Source organism: Hypanus sabinus, chromosome X2, assembly GCF_030144855.1.
Source record: "Hypanus sabinus isolate sHypSab1 chromosome X2, sHypSab1.hap1, whole genome shotgun sequence".
NCBI classification, from domain to species: domain Eukaryota; kingdom Metazoa; phylum Chordata; class Chondrichthyes; order Myliobatiformes; family Dasyatidae; genus Hypanus; species Hypanus sabinus.
Window position 1 is genome coordinate 518,476 of NC_082739.1, and position 24,029 is coordinate 542,504.

Consider the following 24,029-nt stretch of genomic DNA (forward strand, 5'->3'; position numbering starts at 1 on the left):
GCTGACTTTCACACGCTTGCGCAGTTGTGCCCCGTTCAAACCTTGCCTTTGCCTGTTCACGCCAAAACCTGTTGAGCCAAAGCCGTCCCACTCTGACTCAGTCCACTCCGATGATGGCTGCTGTATATGATAGTCTTTTTTTTAACCTTTGGTGCGCTACGTCATGCGCCTGCTCAGTCTAGCCTCTTTGCCCCGATCAGTTAAAAAAAAACGGCTTCTCTGCGAGATGCCTTTATTTCTTTCCTCTCTGCCTCTTGCTTCGATTTTCTTCAGACTTCTACGCACTGATGAAGGAAACTTTCCTGAACGCATTCGAGAAACTCTATCACATCTAGTCCTTTTACAGTATGGGATTCCCTGTCAATATGTAGACAGTTAGAATCACCTACTATAATAACCTTATGTTTCTTGCAACAGTCTGTGATCTCTTAGCAGATTTATTCCTCATAATCACCAGGACTGTTGGGTGGTTTGTAATATAGCCCCATTAACATGGTCATACCTTTCCTATGTCTCAGTTCCTCCCATAACACCTCACTAGTCAAGTTTTCCAGTCTGACCTGACTAAGCACTGCCAAGACACTTTTCCTGACTAGTAATGCCACCCCTTCTCCTTTAATCCCTCCCGCTCTGTCAGGTCTAAAACAACAGAACCCTGGAATATTGAGCTGCTGGTCCTGCCCCTCCTGCAACCAAATCTCATTAGTGGCTACAACGTCATAATTCTAGGTGTTGATCCATGCCCTGAGCTCATCCAGATTGAAATATATGCAGCTCAGGACACTAGTTGCACCATGCTCAACCTTTTGATTCCTGAGTTAGGTCTTACTAACAACTGCCTTCACACCCTTTCCACTAACTGTTCTGGCACTCTGGTTCACATCCCTCTGCAACTCTAGTTTAAAATCTACTATGCAGCATTAACAAACCTTCCTGCTTTAATGTTAGTTCCTCTCCAGTTGAGATGCAAACTGTTCCATCTGTACAGGTCCCACCTTGCCTGGAAGAGAGCCCAATGATCCAAAAATCTGATGCTCTCCCCCCTACAGCAACTCCATAGCTATATATTAAACTGTATAATCTTCCTAGTTCTGACCTCACTAACACATGGCATGGGTAGCAATTCTTGAGATCCCAGCCCTGGAGCTCCTGCTCTTTAACTTAGCATCAAACTCCCTGAACTCCCTACGCAAAACCTTATCCTACCCATGTCATTGGTACCTACCTGGACATAACCTCTAGCTGTTCACGCTCCTACTTAAGAATGCTAAGTACATGATCCGCGATGTCCTGAACCCTGGCACCCAGGAGGCAACATACCATCTGGGAATCATGTTCTTACCCACAGAGCCACTTGTCTGTTCCTCCAATTAACAAATCCCCTATCACCATGGCATGCTGCTTCTTCTCCTCCCCCTTCCCTTCTGAGTCTCAGAGGCAGACTCAGTGCCTCTGAGACCTGACCCACCCCCTCCCCCAATATCCAAAGTGATAAAATCTTAAGACCATGAGATCGAGAATTAGGCCATTAGACCTATCGAGTCTGCTCTGCCATTTCATCATGGCTGATACAATTTTCCACTCAGCCCCAATCTCCTGCCTTCTCCCCGTATCCCTTCATGCCCTGACCAACCAAGAATCTGTCAACCTCTGCCTTAAATATATGTAAAGACTTGGCCTCCATAGCTGTCTGTGGCAGATAATTCCACAGATTCACCACTCGTTGGCGAAAGGAATTCCTCCTCATCTCTGTTCTCAAAGGACGCCCCTCTATTCTGAGGCTGTGTCTTCTGGTCTTAGACTTTCCACCATAGGAAACATCCTCCCCACATCCACTCTATCAAGGCCTTTAACTGGTAGGTTTCAATGAGGTCACCCCTCATTCTTCTGAATTCCAGTGAATACAGGCCCAGAGCTATCAGGCGCTCTTCACATGACAAGCCATTCAATCCTGGAATCATTTTTGTGAACACACACGAGGAAATCTGCAGATGCTGGAAATTGAAGCAACACACACAAAACGCTGGAGGAACACAGCAGGCCAGGCAGCATCTATAGGAAGAAGCACTGTCGACAGGTAGATGCTGCCTGGCCTGCTGCGTTCCACCAGCATTTTGTGTGTGTTGCATCAATTTTGTGAACCTCCTTTGAATCCTCTCCAGTTTTGGCATATCCTTTCTAAGATAAGGGCCCAAAACTGTTCACAATACCCCAAGAAAGGCCTCATGAGTGCTTTATGAAATTTCAGCATTACATCCTTGCTCTTATATTCTAGTCCTCTTGAAATGAGTGCTAACATCACATTTGCCTTCCTCACCTCTGACTCAACCTGCAAATTAACCTTTAAGGAATCCTGCACGAGGACTCCGAAGTCCCTTTGCACTTCAGTGTTTTTGTATTTTTTCTCCATTTAGAAAATAGTCAACCCATTCGTTTCTTCTGCCAAAGTGCATAACCGTACACTTCCTGACACTGTAAGCCATCTGCCACTTCTTTACCCATTCTTCTAATCTATCTCAGTCCTTCTGTAGCCTCTCTACTGCCTCAAAACTACCTGCTTCTCCACCTATCTTCATATCATCTGCAAACTTTGCTACAAAACCGTCAACTTCATCATCCATATCATTGACATATAATGTAAAAAGTTATCGGTCCCAACATAGACCCCTGTGGAACACCAGTAGTCACCGGCAGCCAACCAGAAAAGGCCCCCTTTTTCCCCCACTCTTTGCCTCCTGCTAGTCAGCCACTGCTTTATCCATGCTTGTAATTTTCCTGTAATGCCATGGGCTCGTAGCTTGTTAAGCAGCCTGATCTGTGTCACCTTGTCAAAGGACTTCTGAAAATCCAAGTGCACAACATCAACCAATAAGACCATAAGATATAGGAGCAGAAGTTGGCCATTCGGCCCATTGAGTCTGCTCCACCATTCAATCATGGGCTGATCCAGTTCTCCCAGTTATCCCCACTACCCTGCCTTCTCCCCATACCCTTTCATGCCCTGGCTAATCAAGAACCTATCTATCTCTACCTTAAATGCACCCAATGACTTGGCCTCCACAGCCGCTTGTGGCAACAAATTCCACAGATTTACCACCCTCAGAAAGTAATTTCTCCGCATCTCTGTTTTAAATGGATGTCCTTCAATCCTGAAGTTGTGTCCTCTTGTCCTGGACTCCCCTACCAGGGGAAATAACTTTGCCAGATCGAACCTGTTCAGGCCTTTTAACATTTGGAATGTTTGTATGAGATCCCCCCTCATTCTCCTGAACTCCAGGGAATACAGCCCAAGAGCTGCCAGGCATTCCTCATATGGTAACCCTTTCATTCCTGGAATCATTCGTGTGAATCTTCTTTGAACCCTCTCCAATGTCAGTATATTCTTTCTAAAATAAGAAGCCCAAAACTTGCCACAATACTCAAAGTGGGTTCTCATGAGTGCCTTACAGAGCCTCAACATCATATCCCTGCCCTTACATCTTATACCTATAGAAATGAATGCCAACATTGCATTTGCTTTCTTCCCCACCGACTCAACCTGGAGGTTAACCTTTAGGGTATTCTGCAGAAGGACTCTGCATTTTGAATTCTCTCCCCATCTAAATAATAGTCTGCCCGTTTATTTCTTCCACCAAAGTGCATGACCATACACTTTCCAACATTGTATTTCATTTGCCACTTCTTTGCCCATTCCTCTGAACTACCTAAGTCTCTGCAGACTCTCTGTTTCCTCAATACTACCCACCCTTCCACCTATCTTTGTATCATTGGCAAATTTAGCCACAAATCCATTAATCCCATGGTCCAAAGCATTGACATATATTGTAAAAAGCACTGATCCCTACACTGACCCCTGTGGAACTCTACTGGTAACTGCTAGCCAGAATAGGATCCCTTTATTCCCACTCTCTGTTTTCTGCTGACCAGCCAGTGCTCCACCCATGGTGGTAACTCCCCTGTTATTCCATGGGCTCTTTTCTTGCTAAGCAGCTTCATGTGCGTTACCTTGTCAAAGGCATTCTGAAAATCCAAGTACACCACATTACTGCATCTCCTTTGTCTACCCTGCTTGTAATTTCCTCAAAAAATTGCAGTAGGTTAGTCAGGCAGGATTTTCCTTTCAGGAAACCATGCTGGATTTGGCCTATCTTGTCATGTGTCTCCAGGTATTCTGTAATCTCATCCCTAACAATTGATTCCAACAACTTGCCAACCACTGATGTCAGGCTAACAGGTCTATAGTTTCCTTTCTGCTGCCTCCCACCCTTCTTAAATGGCGGAGTAACATTTGCAATTTTCCAGTCATCTGGTACAATGCCAGAATCCATCCAGTCTTGAAAGATCATTGTTAATGCCTCCGCAATCTCTCCAGCTGCTTCTTTTAGAACCCGAGGGTGCATTCCATCAGGTCCAGGAGATTTATCCACCCTCAGACCATTGAGCTTCATATTTGGAATATATCTGTCTTGCACTTTCCTCATTTTTCGCAGAAACTCCAGCCATTGCTGCTCTGCTGTCCTTCCTGCTAGAGTTTCTTTCCAGTCAATCTTGGCCAGTTCCCCTCTCATGCCATTTTCCTTTATTTCACTGAAATACTGACACATTGTTCCCGAAGGGTTCCTTAACCTTAAGCTCTATTATCACCTCCGGATCATTGCACAACATTTAATCCAGCACAACAACAAGCTATTCTAAAAGGCCATCCTTTAGACATTCTACAAATTCTCCTTCTTGAGGTCCAGTACTGACCTTGTTCTCCCAATCCACTTTCATGTTAAAATCCCCAACGATTATCATGACATTGCCCTTCTGACACGTCTTTTCTATCTCCTGTTGTAATTTGTAATTTACATCCTGGCTACTGTTTGGAGGCCTGTATACCACTGCCATTAGGGTCCTTTTACCCTTTTCATTTCTTAATAACCCATAGAGACTTTACACCTTCCAATCGTATGTCATCCCTTTCTAATGATTTAATATTATTTCTTAAACACAAGGCCACACCACCCCCTCTGCCTACTAACCTATCTTTCCGATACATCGTATATCCTTGGACGTTCAGCTCCCAGTGGCAGCTATCCTTTAGCCAAGTTTCAGAGATGGCCCCAACGTCATATTTGCAATTCTCCTTTGTCTATCCAGTTTGTTATTTCTTCAAAGAATTGCAACAGATTTGTCAGTCAAACTTTTCCCACGAGGAAACCATGCTGACTATGGCCTATTTTATCATGTGCCCCCGGTACCCTGAAACCTCATCTTTAACAATCGTCTCCAGCATCTTCCCAACCACTGAGGTCAGACTAATTGGCCTATAGTCTCCTTTCTTCTACCTCTCACCCTTCTTGAAGAGTGGAGTGACATTTGCAATTTTTCAGTCTTCCAGAACCATTCTAGAATCTATTGATTCTTGGAAGATCATTACTAATGCCTCCACAATCTCTTCAGCCACCTCTTTCAGAGCCCTGGGGTGTACACAATCTTCAGACCTTTCAGTTATCCAAGAAACTTCTCTCTATTTATGGTAACTTCACACACTTCATGACCCCTGTATCCTACACCTTGTGTGTAACTACCTCTCTCTATGTCCTGTCTCTCTCCCCTTCAGTCTCCTGAATGATCTGGAGCTCATCCAGTTCCAGCTCCAACTCCTTAACACAGATTATTAGAAGCTGCAGCTGGATGCACTTCTTGCAGTTGTAGTTGTCAGGGACACTGGAGGTTTTCCTCCCTTCCCACATCCCACAAGAGGAACATTGAACTATTCTGCCTGGCATCTCTACTGTCCAAGCTGAGCAGATATTAGGAAGGGAAGGGAAAAAAAACTTAACCTGGAGCTTTTCTTTTATTTGCTTTTTCTGACTGAATCATCAAAGAGCTAAAGCCTCAAGGTGACCACTCGGAATTGTTGCTGCACTTTCCCCTGCATTCCTTTAATTTGCTCTTGCTGATCAATGTCACACATTGATTGGTCGCTGGTCAGAGCTCATTTACGCTGCTGCCTTTTTCTACTTTGCAGTGGACCTGAGTGAAATCCCCTCCTGAAGCTTCCAGTGTTCAGATTGGTCACTGGTCAAAACTCTTAAGCTGCCAGGACCGGCTGCTGCTTTTTTCTACTTGGGAGGTGGACCTGAGTGAAATCCCCTCCTCTGAAGCTTCCAGTGTCTGAATTGGTTGCTGGTCAAAGCTCTCTTATGCTGCCAGGACCTGCTGCTGCCTTTTTCTGTTTGCGAGGTGGGCCTGAGTGAAATCCCCTCCTCTCAAACCTCTGACGTCTGGATTGGTTGCTAGTCAAAGTTCTATTGCCCTCTGGACCTAGACTCCCTCACTATTGGAAATTTTCTACAATATCTTGGATTAAAGCACCACAGTACTTGACACAGATGCCAACTTAAATGAGAGATTTTAAACAGTGTTCGTTTTTAAAGCCACCCATCAGCTCAATGCTTACTTGGGTGTCATGTGCTAATGCATTTCTCTTTGGATTGAGGAAGCATGTGTCTGGTCTGGTTCATATTTTTTTCAATCTGTGGAACAATTATTATCTTAGATGATATGAAAAATATCTGATTTTTTTCTTTAAAATAAGTGAATTAAAAATCATATCAGAGTAGCACAAAGTTTGGATTTCATTAATGAATTTTTTTTCCTTGCAGATCTAAGGATGTAGACAACAGAACAGGCCACATTTTGAGCGTTTTGGGTAACATTGCACATCACTTGTTGGAGGAAACTAGAACTTTACTGATAGGTGGGTGAAAAAAAGTAATAGTTTTTTATCTCACATGTTACCTGTCAGCTTATACTGCATTCTCCTCTTCCCCCCCCCCCCCCCCACCACCTTATTCTTATTCTGGCTTCAGTCCTGCCAAAGGGTTTCGCCCCGAAATGTTGACTTTACTTTTTTCTATAGATGCTGCCTGGCCTGCTGAATTCCTCCAGCATTTAATGTGAGTTGCTCAGATTTCCAGCATCTGCAGATTTTCTCTTGTTTCTGGCTTCTTCCCCATTCCTTTTCAGTCCTAATAAAGGGTCTCTGCCTGAAACATCGCCTGTTTATTCCTCTCTGCAGATGCTGACTGACCTGCTGAATATCCTGTGTTTATGCCTTGAATGAATTGTGGCTTTGAGTAGCACTCATTCTTTTGTGCGAGATGTGACCAAAAGTTCTTCAACCTCTTGACACCAAATCTGGATGAACACTTTCTGTAGTTCTGAAAGCTTGTCAGATTAATAAATGAGAAGGGTCGTTGAAATACAGCTAGATACCACCACCAGTCTGTGCACAGCTGCATGTGGAGTAGTGATTATTAAGAAGATTTGCTTGGGTAATAAAGATTGGTCTCCGTGTAACATTCTCTCTAATGGATAGCACTGGAAGACAGAAAGGTGAAAATGGGTAGATTTAGAAGATTTTTCTTACATGTCCAGCAACTTTGGGTTTCCTTTGTGGAAGTAGAGAATACAAAGTTGAGAAAGTCACAACAGACCTTCAGAACAATTGGCATAATGCCAAAGTCATCAGGTAAATTAAGACCTTGGCAAGGATGACCCCTGAGAAGAGATGTTGAGAGACTGTTAGGATTGTTCTCCATGGTGCGGAAAAACAGCTTGGATGGAGGTGATCAAAATTTAAGAAGTTCAGGCATTTAAGAAACTCTTAGATGGCACGTGGATGATAGAAAAATGGAGGGTTATTTAGGAGGGAAGGGTTAGATTGATCTTGGAGCAGGTTAGAAGGTTGGCACAACATTGTACTGTGCTGTAATGTTCTAAAATATGAGGTGTCTAGAAGAGGACAGAACATCTGTTTCCATTGGTGCAAGACTGGAAAAGCAGAGAACAGCAAATAAAAGCAACAAAAGTGAAAACATTTTTATATCGTAATTCATTAAGATCTGAAATGTACTTCCTGGCAGAGAAAGTGCAGGCAGATAAACATACAAGTCTTTAGAAAGTTATAACTTTCATAGATCAGCATAGAATATTATAGCACAGAAAGGTCACTGGTAATTTTTTTGTCAAAAGCATACCAGTTAAATATGAGACCTACAATTAAAACCAATGATGAAGGGTCTCAATCCAAAATATCGACTCTTTGTTACTCTACATTGATACTACCTAACTGCCAAGTTACTTCAGTATTTTGTGTGTTGTTCAAGTTTCCCAGCATCTGCAGAATCTCTTGTATTTAAGATGTTCCATTAACCAAGATTTGAAATCAGAGTTGCTTTAAAATGTATTGTTATTGTTCTGTGATGATCATTACTTATTGTTGTTGAGATCACACTGCCATTAATAATTTATTAAATGTACACTTCAATTACAGGTGAGGTCCAGAGTTGGATAAGTACATTTTGTTCTCCTCCAGAAGTAGTTAGTCAGGCAATTGAGACCTTGTACAAGCTCTGTCAGGCTCATTGTAAGACTCCTGAAGAAACACGGGTGAGTCTGGAAAAAAAAAGTTGGCCTAGAAAATAGGTGCATTCCTACCCCACCATCCATCATAAATGCAGCCTTTCATACAAATTCATGAGCTTCCCTTGTCTGATTCTGTGCTGCATCACTTATCAGCTGATCATGTCCATACCAGTCATCAAATACCCAAAACTACCAATTTCATTTTCCAAGTTTTAAAATCTGTAGCTTGCTATGGATTGGCAATTCAAATTTTTGTCTAGATACTTAAATATTGTGAGAATCTCTGCCTTCACCTATCCTTGGACAGTACATTCAGATTCCAGCTATTCTCAAGGTGGGTATAGGAACACTTCTCAGATTCCCTTGAATCTATCTCCTCTGGTTTAAGATATCTCTGCTATAGGGAAAATTTTCTGCTAAATTGATGCCCCTAATAATTCTGTAAATCTCAGTTTCGAACTAGTTTCTAACGTGTTTTGACCCTAAACTGCAACACTCAATCCCATGCAAAATTCTGGTGAATCAACGCTGCACTCTCAAATGCAATCACATCCTTTCTAACATGTAGTGACCAGAACTGCACACCATTTTTCTGCCTAGTCCCACTGATCTGCACGTAGACCATATCCCTCCATACTCCTCTCATCCATGTACCTGTCCAAATATTTCTTAAATGTTAAAAGTGAGCCTGCATTCACCACTTCAACTGGCAGCTCATTCCACACTCCCACTACTCTCTGTGTGAAGAAGCTTCCCTTAATGTTTCCTTTAAACTTTTCCCCCTTCACCCTTAACCCATGTCCTGTGGTTCTTTTTCCACCTAGCCTCAGTGGAAAAAGCCTGCTTGCATTCACTCTATCTATGCCCATCATAATTTTATACACCTCTATCAAATCTTCCCTCATTCTTCTATGCTCCAGGGAATAAAGTCCTAACTTATTCAACCTTTCTCTGTAACTCAGTTTCTCAAGTCCCAGCAACATCATCGTAAACCTTCTCTGCACTCTTTCAACCTTATTAATATCCTTCCTGTAATTAGGTGACCAAAACTGCACACAATACTCTAAATTCGGCCTTACCAATGTCTTATACAACCTCACCATAACATTCCAACTCTTATACTCAATACTTTGATTTATAAAGGCCAATGTGCCAAAAGCTCTCTTTACAACCCTATCTACCTGTGACGCCACTTTTAGGGAACTATGTATCTGTATTCCCAGATCCCTCTGTTCTACTACCCTCCTCGGTGTCCTACCATTTACCTTGTATGTTCTACCTTGGTTTGTCCTTCCAAAGTGCAATACTTGTCTGCATTAAATTCCATCTACCATTTGTCAGCACATTTTGCCAGCTGGTTCCAAATCCCTCTGCAAACTTTGAAAACCTTCCTCACTGTCCACTACGCCTCCAGTCTTTGTATCATCAGCAAATTTGCTGATCCAATTTACCACATTATCATCCAGATCAATGATATAGATGACAAATAACAATGGGCCCAGCACTAATCCCTGTGGTACACCACTAGTCACAGGCCTCCACTCAGAGTAGCAATCCTCCACTACCACGCTCTGGCTTCTCCCATTAAGCCAATGTCTAATCCTATTTACTACCTCTCCATGTATACCTAGCGACTGAATCTTCCTAACTAACCTCCTATGCGGGACCTTGTCAAAGGCCTTACTGAAGTCCATGTAGACAACATCCACTGCCTTCCCTTCATCCACTTTCCTGGTAACCTCCTCGAAAAACTCTTAATAGATTGGTTAAATAAGACCTACCATGCACAAAGCCATGTTGACTCTCCCTGTCTATACAAATACGTGTAAACCCTATCTCTTGGTACTCCTTCCAATAATTTACCTACTACTGGCGTCAAACTTGTCAGCCTATAATTTCCCGTATTACTTTTAGAGCCTTTTTTAAACAACGGAACAACATGAGCTATCCTCCAGTCCTCTGACCCCTCACCTGTGGATACTGACATTTTAAATATATCTGCCAGGGCTCCTGCAATTTCAACTAGTCTCCTTCATGGTCCGAGGGAATACTCTGTCAGGTCCTGGGGATATATCTGCTCTGATTTGCCTCAAGACAGCAAGCATCTCCTCCTCTTTAAACTGTATAGGTTCCATGACCTCACTACTTGTTTGCCTTATTTCCATTAACTCCATGCTAGTTTCCTCAGTAAATACAGACACAAAAAACCCCATTTAAGATCTCCCCCATTTCTTTTGGTTCCAGACATAGCCGACCACTCTGATCTTCAAGAGGACCAATTTTATCCCTTACTATCCTTTTGCTCTTAACATACCTGTCGAAGCTCTTAGGATTATCCTTCACCCTGACTGCCAAAGCAACCTCATGTCTTCTTTTAGCCCTCCTGATTTCTTTCTTAAGTATTTTCTTGCACTTCTTATACTCCTCAAGCACCTTATTTGCTCCTTGTTGCCTATACATGTCATACATCTCTCCTTCTTTATCAGGGTTCCAATATCCCTAGAGAACCAAGGTTTCGTATTCTTATTCACTTTGCCTTTAATCCTGACAGGAACATACAAACTCTACACTCCCAAAATTTCTCCTTTGAAGGCCTCCCGCTTACCAATCACATCCTTGCCAGAGAACAACCTGTCCCAATCCATGCTTTTTAGATCCTTATTCATTTCTTCAAATTTGGCCTTTTTCCAGTTTAGAACCTCAACCCGAGGACCAGATCTATCTTTATCCAAGATCAAGTTGAAACTAATGGTGATCACTTGAACCAAAGTGTTCCCCTACACATACTTCCGTCACCTGTCCTAACTCGTTTCCCTATAGGAGATCTAATATTGCATCCTCTCTAGTCAGTACCTCTATATATTGATTTAGAAAACTTTCCTGAACACATTTTACAAACTTTAACCCGTCTAGACCTTTAACAGTATGGGAGTCCCAATCAATACATGGAAAATTAAAATCCCCTGCTATCACAACTTTATGTTTCCTGCAGTTGTCTGTTATCTCTCTGCAGATTTGCTCCTCCAATTCTTGCTGACTATTGGGTGGTCTATAATACAACCCCATTAATGTGGTCCTATCTTTCCTGTTTCTCAGCTCTACCCATATGGCCTTGGTAGACAAGCCCTCTAATCTGTCCTGCCTGAGCACTGCTGTAACATTTCCCCTGACTAGCAATGCCACCCTCCCACCCTTCATCCCTCTGCCTCTATCACATCTGAAACATCGGAACCCTGGAACATTAAGCTGCCAGTCCTACCCCTCCTGTAGGCAAGTTTCACTAATGGCTATAATGTCATAATTCCATGTGTCAATCCATGCCCACAGCTCGTCTGCCTTCCCCACAGTACTCCTCACATTGAAATATTCACACCTCAGAAGATTATTATCGCCACACACAACCCTTCTATTTCTGTCTTTGCATGAACTTTCAACATAATTTATTTTCACCCCAGCTCCACTATCTGCTCTGGCACTCTGGTTCCCATCCCCTTGCAAATTGAGTTTAAACCCTCCCCAATAGCACTAGCAAACCTCCCTGCAAGGATATTGGTTCCCCTGTAGTTCAGGTGTAACCCGACTCTCTTGTACAGGTCCCACCTGCCCCAGAAGAGGTCCCAATGATCCTGAAATCTGAAACCCTGCCCCCTACACCAGTTCCTCAGCCACGTGTTCATCCTCCAGAGCATCCTATTCCTACCCTCACTGGCACGTGGCACAGGCAGCAATCCGGAGATTACCACCCTCGAAGTCCTGCTTTTTAACTTCTTACCAAGCTCTCTATACTCACTCTTCAGGACCTCCTCACTCTTTCCTCCTACGTCATTGGTACCAATGTGTACCATGACATCTGGCTGCTCACCCTCCCACTTCAGAATGCTGTGCACGCATTTAGAGACATCCCTGACCCTGGCACTCGGGAGGCAACAAACCATCCGGGAGTCTCTGTGACGACCACAGAACCTCCTGTCTGTACCTCTAACTATAGAGTCCCCTATCACTACCGCTCTCCTTTTCTTCCACCCTCCCTTCTGCACTGCAGAACCAGACTCTGCCAGAGATCTGGCTGCCGCAAATTGTCCCAGGTAAGTCATCCCCAGCCCCAACAGTATCCAAATCGGTATACTTGTTGAGGGGAATGGCCACAGGGGAACCCTGCTCTGCCTGCCCTTTCCCCTTCCCTCACCTGACAGTAACTTAATTACCTGTGCCCTGCTCCTTTGGCGTAACTACCTCCCTGAAACTACTGTCTACAAACTCTTCATTCTCCCGAATGATCTTGAGGTCATCCAGCTCCTGCTCCAGTTCCCTAATGCGGTTTGTTAGGAGTTGCAGCTGGATGCACTTCTTGCAGGTGTTGTTGTCAAAGAGACCATAGGTCTCCTTGACTTGCCACGTCCTGCAAGAGGAGCATTCCAACATCCTGCCTGGCATTCTCTCTAAACTTACTAGTTAAAAGAGAAGTTGAATGAGAAAAAAAACAACTACAACAACAACTTACCGGAGCCTACCCTCACCTCTGCCTGTTGAGCCAAAGTTGTCCCACTCTGACGATGGCTGCTTCGCTAGACGAAACTTCTTTTACAGTGCACTAGCTGACCGACTGTCTTCAGCTCCTCCGCTCTCAATTGTTTGGCCGTTTAAAAAACTTTAAAAGCCCGCGAATCCTCTCCTTCTCAAGCTTGATGAGACATTGTTCCCAGAGTAAAGAGTACAAGATTGCTGAATCAGAATCAGGTTTATTATCACCGGCATGTGACGTGAAATTTGTTAATTTAGCAGCAGCAGTTCAATGCGATACATAATCTAGCAGACAGAAAAAAAGTAAATAATATAAAACATAATAAGAATAATAAAGAAGTAAATCAATTACGTATATTGAATAGATTTTTAAAAAGTGCAAAAACAGAATTACTGTATATTTTTTTAAAAAGTGAGGTAGTGTCCAAAGATTCGATGTCGATTTAGGAATTGGTGAGTGTGTGCCTTCAGGCTTCTGTACCTCCAACCTGATGGTAACAGTGAGAAAAGGGCATGCCCTGGGTTCTGGAGATTCTTAATAATAGACGCTGCCTTTCTGAGACACCGCTCCCTAAAGTTGTCCTGGGTACTTTGTAGGCTAGTGCCCAAGATGGAGCTGGCTAGACTTACAACCTTCTGCAGCTTTTTTCGGTCCTGTGCAGTAGCCCCTCCGTACCAGACAGTGATGCAGCCTGTCAGAATGCTCTCCACAGTCACTTTTTAGTGACTTTAACTGCCTGTGCTGTCATTTTCAGGATCCTTGCACTTGTGTACTCCATATCCCAATGTTTCTTTGGGCCCTCTTGTGTCTATCGTCTTCTTATCAATCACCTCACACCTATCAGGATTAAATTCCATCTGCCTTTGATCTTCTCATTTTATCAACTCATCAATATTGTTCTAGCCAAGGCTACTCTCCTCACTATAGTCAACATCATCAATATTTACATCATCCATAAAATTCCTCTCTGCTCATGTGACTGAATTTGATGTTCCATGCAAAAAATAAAGTTATATTGGATGAATATTTAATGCATGTATAAAATGTTTCCACAAAATGGAGTTTAAAATAGTATAGTCTAAAGATTACAAAGAGATGTAAATTGGCTATATTAGTCACACATACATCAAAACTTCAAAACATACAGTAAAATGCATTGTTTGTGTCAACGATCATTGCAATCAGAGGATGTGCTGGGGGCAGCTTGTAAGTGTCGGCAGGCTTCCAGTGCCAACATAACATGTCCACAACTTACTAACACTAACTTGTACATCTTTGGAATGTGGGAGCAAGCCAGAGCACCTGGAGGAAACCCACGATGTCATGGGGAGAATGTATGGACTCCTTACAGCAGTGGGAATGGAACCCCAATCACTGACACTGTAAAACATTATGTGAACCGCTGAACTACTGTGCCGCCCACAAATATAGTAGATATCCAGTGGATGTGGATGTACCTGATGTTATACAGACACAATCTCTGATATTTCCTCTCTTGCTCTTCAGCCTTCTCTTACTTGCTGATGCTTTTAACATTTTACCTAAATGGAGCTGTGTTGTGAAGATGATTTTTATTGTTAAATGCTGTGATACTATTGAGTGATACACTATTTCTGTATTAGGTCCTGCTGGATCAGGTATGTGGAAAGCTGATCATGATCTGCGAGGCTTACATCTCTAATATTGTTCTTAGTAATGCAGGAACTCGGCATGTGGATGAAAGTATGTTGGTAAGTTTTACAACTTGTCTATTAAACTCAGTTCACTTTCTCCAGTGCTATAAAATCAAATAAATAAACTTGCTATTGATGCTCACCCATATAAAAATCACATTAAGACCGAGATAGAGTGGACGTGGATCCCCTGGGTGCTGGAGGTCCTTAATAATGGACACTGCCTTTCTAGGACACCACTCCTTGAAGATGTCCTGGGTACTTTGTAAGCTATTAACCAATTAACCAAGATGGAGCCAACTAAATTTACAGCTTCTTTCAGTCCCGTGCAGTAGCCCCCGCCCCCCCCCCCCCCCCGTCATTTCTGTTCCTCCTCATCTCTGTTCAAAAGGGACATTCTTTTATTCTGAGGCTGTGCATTCTGGTTCTAGACTTCAGAAGATTGTTAAGTTACTGAAATAGAGGCTGAGTCAGATAAATCACTAACTTTCATAAGGCTTTTGAACATGTAGTTGAAGTGGACAAATTTGTAGGGTTAGTGGAAAACCCAGTGAAAGGGACTAAATTGAACAGTGCTTTCAAAGGACATCTTGAGCACATCTGGTCAAATAGCAGCCACCTGAGCTGTAAGATTTAGTGAGACTATTCAATGATTCTAATATTCTTACTCACTTTTTTGCCACCACGTCTCTCCTCAATGATAATGTTCATGTCTTCAATGAAACTATTAATTACTTTATTAATTACACTTTTTCTTGGAAACCATCACTGCAATCACTGGCCTTTAACTTCCCTTTCTAAGTTGAGCTTTTGAATTGCCTGTATGACCAAGCATTTTTGCTGTATAAACTGAAGCCTTGAGGGTGTAGGATGGTTGTGGCAGGACCCAGGCCTGAGAGGGAGGAATGAGCCACTGTTTGGCCTTTGCTAGAGCAGCCTTGGAGGCGATTCGAAGTGACAGGACTGAGGTGAGGCAGAATCGTATCGGCAGGGCCCGGGCCCAAGAGCAGGGTGCTGTTTAGCCGATTTAAGCACCAGGCCAGATTGGACAGGTTGGGCATGGGCCAAATCGAGGCAGTGTGTCCTGGACCCAAGAGCATATCGAAGTGGCAGGTCCTGGGTCTGAGAACAAGTCACATCCTGAGGTTTGGCTGATTTAAGTGCTGGGCAAGGTTGAAAAGTTCAGAATGTTGGGGCTGAAGGTGAGGGAAGGGCCAATGTTCAGCTTGCTCCCCACAAAGTTTACTCGTTTCTGTGCTGAGCTGAAGCTATGGCCTGCAACTAACGGGCTCCTAGATCAGCTGCAGTGATGGTTGGCTTCATTGCTGTGGATTCATAGAACATAGAATAGTACAGCACATTACAGGCCCTCCGGCCCTCATTGTCGTGCCGACCCTCAAACACTGCCTCCCATATAACCCCCCACCTTAAATTCCTCCATATACCTGTCTAGTAGTCTCTTAAACTTCACTAGTGTATCTGCCTCCACCACTGACTCAGGCAGTGCATTCCACGCACCAACCACTCTCTGAGTGAAAAACCTTCCTCTAATATCCCCCTTGAACTTCCCTCCCCTTACCTTAAAGCCATGTCCTCTTGTTCTGAGCAGTGGTGCCCTGGGGAAGAGGTGCTGGCTGTCCACTCTGTCTATTCTTCTTAATATCTTGTACACCTCTATCATGTCTCCTCTCATCCTCCTTCTCTCCAGAGAGTAAAACCCTAGCTCCCTTAATCTCTGATCATAATCCATACTCTCTAAACCAGGCAGCATCCTGGCAAATCTCCTCTGTACCCTTTCCAGTGCTTCCACATCCTTCCTGTAGTGAGGCGACCAGAACTGGGCACAGTACTCCAAGTGTGGCCTAACTAGAGTTTTATAGAGCTGCATCATTACATTCATTTTCGTAAACTTCAGTTTAAATGTTATTTGCTTATTTTTATTGTTTGCACAAATTGGGTGTTTTTCTGTTCGTTAGATGTTTGACGGTCTTTTTTTTAATGGGTTTTTATTTTGTTTTGAGGCTGCTTATAAGGAGATAAATCTCAAAAATTTGAAATTGACATACTTTAAAGTATTGATTATGGGCCTGCCTCTGTAGCTACTATGTCAAAGAAGAAAACTCCAAAAGCATTGTGTACCTCATATAATTTTATAAAATCAGAATTGTGGAAATTTATGATAGAGAAAGCAAATATTGAGCAATAGATGCTGTATTTTACTTAATCTCATTTCTCAGTACTTGTTTCCCCAATATGTTTGGAGTGGCTGTTCAGTGCTGCTTAAATATGTGGAGGTCTTCAGTGGTGTTCTTTGGTATCAATCGAACTCTGATGGAGTCTGTAAACTCCTTAATTATAGCTCCTTAAATCCAAATTATTACTAATGCCATAGAAAGCAAGTGATTTAACACTGAGGGCCTTACAGACTTGCAATCATTAAAATGTCCATTAACCCTTCCATTCTGCCACTGAGTGAACTATAACTTTAATTTGCCACTTTTCCTTGGATCCTGTAGGTATGTCATTACCTAATCAATAAGGTGGGACACTGTCACACAGTAAAATCTGTATAAAATTACACCAGTAGCATAAATTTACATAAATAGTGAATACATCATTTTCAAGTTTTAAAAAATCAAAATGTGATTGTTGTTATGATACGACAACAATGAATATAGAATTGAGACAGGTTTTTATAAACAAAGAAACATTTATTTAATCTCAACTCAACAACAAATGAAAAGTAAACAAACGACTAACTTAACTGGAAGTTAACTGCTATGCAGCAACTTGAACAGTTCTTAAAGCGATAAATGAGAAGTCCAAATGATTTACACAGTCAATTAGGAGAGACTTTCTTGAAGTAACGATTTCCTCGACAATGTGGCGTTACTGCTGATCCCAGCCGAAATATGCCTTGCCCGAAGGATTTACGATGAAGGAAATAAAAACGGCTTGAAGGAACTGACCTTTTCCTTGATGAATAACGCTGCCCCAACCCTTTCTGCTTTCACAAATGCAGGGGCTATCTCGGATGCAGGTTACTACTTCCTTGAACAAAGAACCAACAAGGTCAATCCTGTATTACCGCCAACGACACCAACTTTACTCGAACCTTCAGGTTCCAGCACTTTGGCAAATCTTCGCTTTCCGATACTTAGACTTTAAAATTAAACCGAAGATACATCAAACATAACTGGCAGTGATTTTAAAAACTGCCGGCACAACTTACAATAGAAAGTAAAACTCCACTTTAAAACAAAACTGTCATGAGACCAAATACGCAGCATAACGGAGTAACTGACGAATTAAGCAAGAAACTAACCTGCGTCACAGCAAGGCTTTCCCGTTTTATATCTGTTGGAACAGGCCATCAAATGACCTCACTGGCGGGGAAATTACATCATGTGACCTCACACTGGCGGGAAATTACATCACCCCACCATCACAAGACCATTACATTATGCTCACCAGATACTCAATTACTTCATGGTCATAAGACAGTCACAAGATACCCACGGGGTATGTAACATTGTTAGGCATGATTTAAGAGTGTATTTTGCTCTTGCTTTTCCTGTCTCTCCTTCCCCTTATTCTGATCAAGGAACTCACTCTGTTCATACCCTTCTTCCCCACCTTTCCCCAGTCACCTGCTGACTATCTCCCCCTGCTACTCTCAATATGTATTCCATCCGCTCCCTTCCATGAGCCTCTTTGTTCTCTCCATGCATTATTACATCCTTGTAAAGGTGAATGTATACTTTAAGAATTGTATGTTTCCCCTTGTTGAATTCTGATGTCTTTATTCTAAGATTCTTTCAGAAGTCAGGAAAGAGGCGCAAAACTTGTTGCTTCACGATTACTTTATTAAGCGTTGATCTACTCTTGCCAGATCCTTTCTGGTACCATCAGAATTGGCCTTTCTCCAATTTAGAATGGCAACACATGGACAAGACCTATCTCTTTGCATATTTACTTTTAAACTAAATTGGAGGAGGAATTTCTTCAGCCAGAGCTTAGTAAATGTGTGAAATTCATTGCCAGGAGACCAGGTCATTGGATATATTTGAGGCAGAGGTTGACAGATTCTTGATTGATCAGGACATGAAGGGATACGTGGAGAGGGCGGGAGATTTGGGCTGAGAAGGAAATAAATCAGCCATGATGAAGTGGTGGACCAGACTCCATGGGCCAAAAGGCCTAATTTTGCTCCTGTGTCTTATCACCTTGTAACGAGTCAGCCAATCAGATTAGTAATGCAGCACCAGAGAAGCTTCCAGAGCTTTCCAGAATCGTACAAGTGTAACCACAAGGGAACATACTGAACAGCAAACTATTCATTGTTAAACTGCAAAGAAAATATGAATTAAACAGTCGGATCTAATGCCCCCCACACTTATGAACCTTGTTGCATTTGGTTAACAATATTCATTCCTTTACTCCAGTGAGTAGTGGAACATGGTGGTAGGAAAGCATGTTCTAATGCACTTTGTTGCGTTTTCAAGTGACGCTTCTGAATCCTGTGGGAATAGCTTTGGATTTGCTGAATTCAGTTGTAACATTTTGTATTCCCTCAGGTGAAACACCTTTTCACGCTTGGTGAGGCAGCACAGTTGTGTCCTGGAAAAGTGGAGAAACGGATCTTCCTTCTGGTTCAATCATTTCTTGCTTCTCCCAGTTTAGGTTCGGGTGAGAACTCTCTATTGCTAGAAGTGTATCAATCAAGATGGTAAAATCACTCCTATGTATTCTAGTTAAGAGTTCAATTACAGCGCCATTTGTAAGAAGTTTGAATATTTTCCCCGTAACCGCGTGGATTTGCTCCCAGTGCTCTGGTTTTCTCCCACAGTCAAAAGTTAGGTTAATTGGTCATTGTAAATTGTGCTGTGATTAGGCTAGCGTTAAATAGGTGGGTTGCTAGGTGGCATAGCTGACTGGGCCGAAAAGGCCTATCCATGCTGCATCTATAAATAAATAAAATAATGCAAGGTTGAAGGTGTCAGTCGTTCATATCTATGAAAAGAAAGAGGTTAAGGAGAGCAGTGGGTTATCAAAGCAAAAATTAAAATCTGTTGATGAAAACAAACTATCAGAAAACTTTTGAAGTACTCAGAGGGTTGGGTTGCTTCTGTAAAGAGAGAGAGACATATAATGTTTCAGGTCAATAGTCTTTCTTCAAACTCCTTCCTTTGCAAGAGCAGTGGATATGAATCATTCTAAACTGATAAGTGCATTACCTTACAGATAAATGTCATGTTATGCATTTTGGGAGATCAGATTCTGGTAGGGCACATACTATATAGCAAATGATAGGGATGTTAAGAGCATTGATACACAGAGAGGCCTTGGGGTGCAAATCCATAGCTCCTTGAAGGTGGTAACATAAGTGGATAAGATACTAGAAAAAGCCATTTGGTATGCTTGCCTTCATAAGCCAAGCATTAAGTGCAAGAGTTGGGACATCATACTGTATTGTACAAAACATTTGTTAGGCTACATCACGTACAATTGTGGTTGTCGCACTGCAGGACTGATGTCGTATCAATGACGGAGAGTGCAGAAGTGATTCACCAGGATGTACATGGGGCTGTAGGTGTAAGAGATTGGATTGGCTTGTTTTATTTTCACTGGGAGGTAACTTTTATGGAGCTTCATAAAACCTTTGAGAGCAATAGTCAGAATAGAACAGAGAATATTACAGCACAATTCAGGCCTTTCAGCTAATGATATGGTGCTGACTTTTTAACGTACTCCAAGATTAATCTAACCCTTCTTTCCCACATAGCCCTCCATTTTCCATGTGCCGACCTAAGAGCCTCTTAAGTGCCCTAATATATCTACCACATACCCAACACTCTATGTTTCAAAAAAACTTGCCTCTGGCTCTGAGTCTGACCCTGTGGTCCAGAAGGATGGGGCGGAGAAGAGGAGAGCTGTCGTCATTGGAAACTATAGTCAGGGGAGCAGACAGGAGATTTTGTGGACGTGAGAAGGAAACCCACATGGTTTGTTGCCTCCCGGGTGTCAGGGTCCGGGATGTCTCTGACCGGGTGCATGACATCCTGGTATGAGAGGGAAAGCAACCAGAAGTCATGATACATGTTGGGACCAACGACATAGGCAGGAAGAGGGATGAGGTCCTGAAGTGTGAGTTTCGGGAACTAGGTAGAAGGCTGAAGAACAGGACCACAAGGGTGGCGTTCTCAGGATTGCTGCCAGTGCTACGTGATTGTACTGGTAAGAATTGGAGGAGATGGCAGTTGAATGCGTGGCTGAGGAGTTGGTGCAGGGTTTTAGATTTTTGGACCTTTGGGATCTCTTCTGGGGAAGGTGGGACCTGTACAGATTGGATGGGTTGCAGCTGAACTTGAGGGGGAGCAATATCCTTGCTGTTAGGTTTGCTAGCATGGTTCGGGAGGGTTTAAACTAATTTGCAAGGGGGATGGGATCCGGAGCGATAGAGCAGTGAAAGAAGTGCTTGGAGTAAAGCCAGATCTAACATATAGAGAGGCTTTGAGGAAAGAGCAGCAGAATAAAGGGTGTAACGGTAGTAAGGTAGAAGGGCTAAAGTGTGTGTACTTCAATGCAAGAAGCATCAGGAACAAAGGTGATGAACTGAGAGCTTGGATACATACATGGAATTATGATGTAGTGGCCATTACGGAGACTTGGCTGGCACCAGGGCAGGAATGGATTCTCAATATTCCTGGATTTCAGTGCTTTAAAAGGGATAGAGAGGGGGGTGGCTTTACTGGTCAGGGATATTATTACAACTACAGAAGGGGTGGGTAATGTAGCAAGATCCTCTTTTGAGTCAGTATGGGTGGAAGTCAGGAACACTTACTCTACTGGGGGTATTCTATAGGCCCCCTGGTAGCAGCAGAGATACCGAGGAGCAGATTGGGAGGCAGATTTTGGAAAGGTGCAAAAATAACAGGGTTGTTATCATGGGTGACTTTAACTTCCCTAATATTGATTGGCACTTGATTAGTTCCAAGGGTTTAGATGGGGCAGAGTTTGTTAAGTGTGTCCAGGATGGATTCCTGTCACAGTATGTTGACAAGCTGACTAGGGGGAATGCAATACTAGATTTAGTATTAGGTAGCTAACCGGGTCAGGTCACAGATCTGTCAGTGGGTGAGCATCTGGGGGACAGTGATCACGGCTCCCTGACCTTTAGCATTATCATGGAAAAAGATAGAATCAGAGAGGACAGGAAAATTTTTAATTGGGGAAGGGCAAGTTATGAGGCTATAAGGCTACAACTTGCGGGTGTGAACTGGGATGATGTTTTTTCAGGGAAATGCACTATGGACATGTGGTCAATGTTTAAGGATCTCTTATAGGATGTTAGGGATAAATTTGTCCCGGTGAGGAAAATAAAGAATGGTAGGGTGAAGTGGAAAGTGAAGTGTAAAATCTAGTCAGGTGGAAGAAGGCAGCATACATGAGGGTTAGGAAGCAAGGATCAGATGGGTCTATTGAGGAATATAGGGTAGCAAGAAAGGAGCTTAAGAAGGGGCTGAGAAGAGCAAGAAGGGGGCATGAGAAGGCCTTGGCAAGTAGGGTAAAGGAAAACCCCAAGGCATTCTTCAATTATGTGAAGAACAAAAGGATGACAGGAGTGAAGGTAGGACCGATTAGAGAGAAAAGTGGAAAGATGTGCCTGGAGACTGTGGAAGTGAGCGAGGTCCACAATGAATACTTCTCTTCAGTATACACCACTGAGAGGGAACTTGATGATGGTGAGGACAATATGAGTGAGGTTGATGTTCTGGAGCATATTGATATTAAGGGAGAGGAGGTGTTGGAGTTGCTAAAATACATCAAGATGGCTAAGTCCCTGGGGCCTGACGGAATATTCCCCAGGCTGCTGCACGAGGTGAGGGAAGAGATTGCTGAGCCTCTGGCTAGGATCTTTAAGTTCTCATTGTCCACAGGAATGATACTGGAGGATTGGAGGGAGGCAAATGTTGTCCCCTTGTTCAAAAAAGGTAGTAGGGATAGTCCAGGTAATTACAGACCAGTGAGCCTTACGTCTGTGGTGAGAAAGCTGTTGGAAAGCTTAGAGATAGGATCTATGGGCATTTAGAGAATCATGGTCTGATCAGGGACAGTCAGCATGGCTTTGTGAAGGGCAGATCGTGTCTAACAAGCCTGATAGAGTTCTTTGAGGAGGTGACCAGGCATATAGATGAGGGTAGTGCAGTGGATGTGATCTACATGGATTTTAGTAAGGCATTTGACAAGGGTCCACAATGGTAGGTTTATTCAGAAAGTCAGAAGGCATGGGACCAGTGAAGTTTGCCCAGGTGGATTCAGAATTGGCTTGCCTGCAGAGGGTCGTGATGGAGAGAGTACGTTCAGATTGGAGGGTTGTGACTAGTGGTGTCCCACAAGAATCTGTTCTGGGACCTCTACTTTTTGTGATTTTTATTAACGACCTGGATGTGGGGGTAGAAGGCTGGGTTGGCAAGTTTGCAGACGACACAAAGGTTGGTGGTGTTGTAGATGGTGTAGAGGATTGTCGCAGATTGCAGAGAGACATTGATAGGATGCAGAAGTGGGCTGAGAAGTAGCGGATGGAGTTCAACCCGGAGAAGTGTGAGGTGGTACACTTTGGAAGGACAAACTCCCAAGGCAGAGTACAAAGTAAATGGCAGGATACTTGGTAGTGTGGAGGAGCAGAGAGATCTGGGGGTACATGTCCACACATCCCTGAAAGTTGCCTCACAGGTAGATAGGATAGTTAAGAAAGCTTATGGGGTGTTAGTTTTCTTAAGTCGAGGGATAGAGTTTAAGAGACGTGATGTAATGATGCAGTTCTATAAAACTCTAGTTAGGCCACACTTGGAGTTCCAGTTCTGGTCGCCTAACTATAGGAAGGATGTGGAAGCATTGGAAAGGGTACAGAGGAGATTTACCAGGATGCTGCCTGGTTTAGAGAGTATGGATTATGATCAGAGATTAAGGGAGCTAGGGCTTTACTCTTTGGAGAGAAGGAGGATGAGAGGAGACATGACAGAGGTGTACAAGATATTAAGAGGAATAGGCAGAGTGGACAGCCAGCGCCTCTTCCCCAGGGCACCACTGCTCAGTACAAGAGGACATGACTAAGGTAAGGGGTGGGAAGTTCAAGGGGGATATTAGAGGAAGGTTTTTTACTCAGAGTGGTTGGTGCGTGGAATGCACTGCCTGAGTCAGTGGTGGAGGCAGATACACTAGTGAAGTTTAAGAGACTACTAGACAGGTATATGGAGGAATTTAAAGTGGGCGGGTTATATGTGAGGCAGGTTTTGAGGGTCGGCACAACATTGTGGGCTGAAGGGCCTGTAATGTGCTGTACTATTCTATGTTCTATGACATTACTCTTCCTCCCCCTCCCCCCCCCAAACACAACTATTCTTTCCTCTAAT

General features: G+C 43.1%; 1 protein-coding gene across 3 annotated transcripts in view; it reads left to right on the forward strand.

Annotated features, from left to right (window-relative positions):
- ncapd3 (non-SMC condensin II complex, subunit D3) overlaps nucleotides 1-24,029 on the forward strand; it is a 269,184-nt gene that overhangs the window by 160,163 nt on the left and 84,992 nt on the right. For 2 of the 3 annotated variants that reach the window (XM_059956769.1, XM_059956771.1), the window contains 4 exons: nucleotides 6,654-6,748; nucleotides 8,327-8,442; nucleotides 14,563-14,670; nucleotides 19,191-19,302. In XM_059956769.1, the coding sequence (XP_059812752.1) occupies nucleotides 6,654-6,748; nucleotides 8,327-8,442; nucleotides 14,563-14,670; nucleotides 19,191-19,302 (431 nt within the window). The remainder of the gene's footprint in view (nucleotides 1-6,653; nucleotides 6,749-8,326; nucleotides 8,443-14,562; nucleotides 14,671-19,190; nucleotides 19,303-24,029) is intronic. The other variant, XM_059956770.1, reaches the window with a different exon arrangement.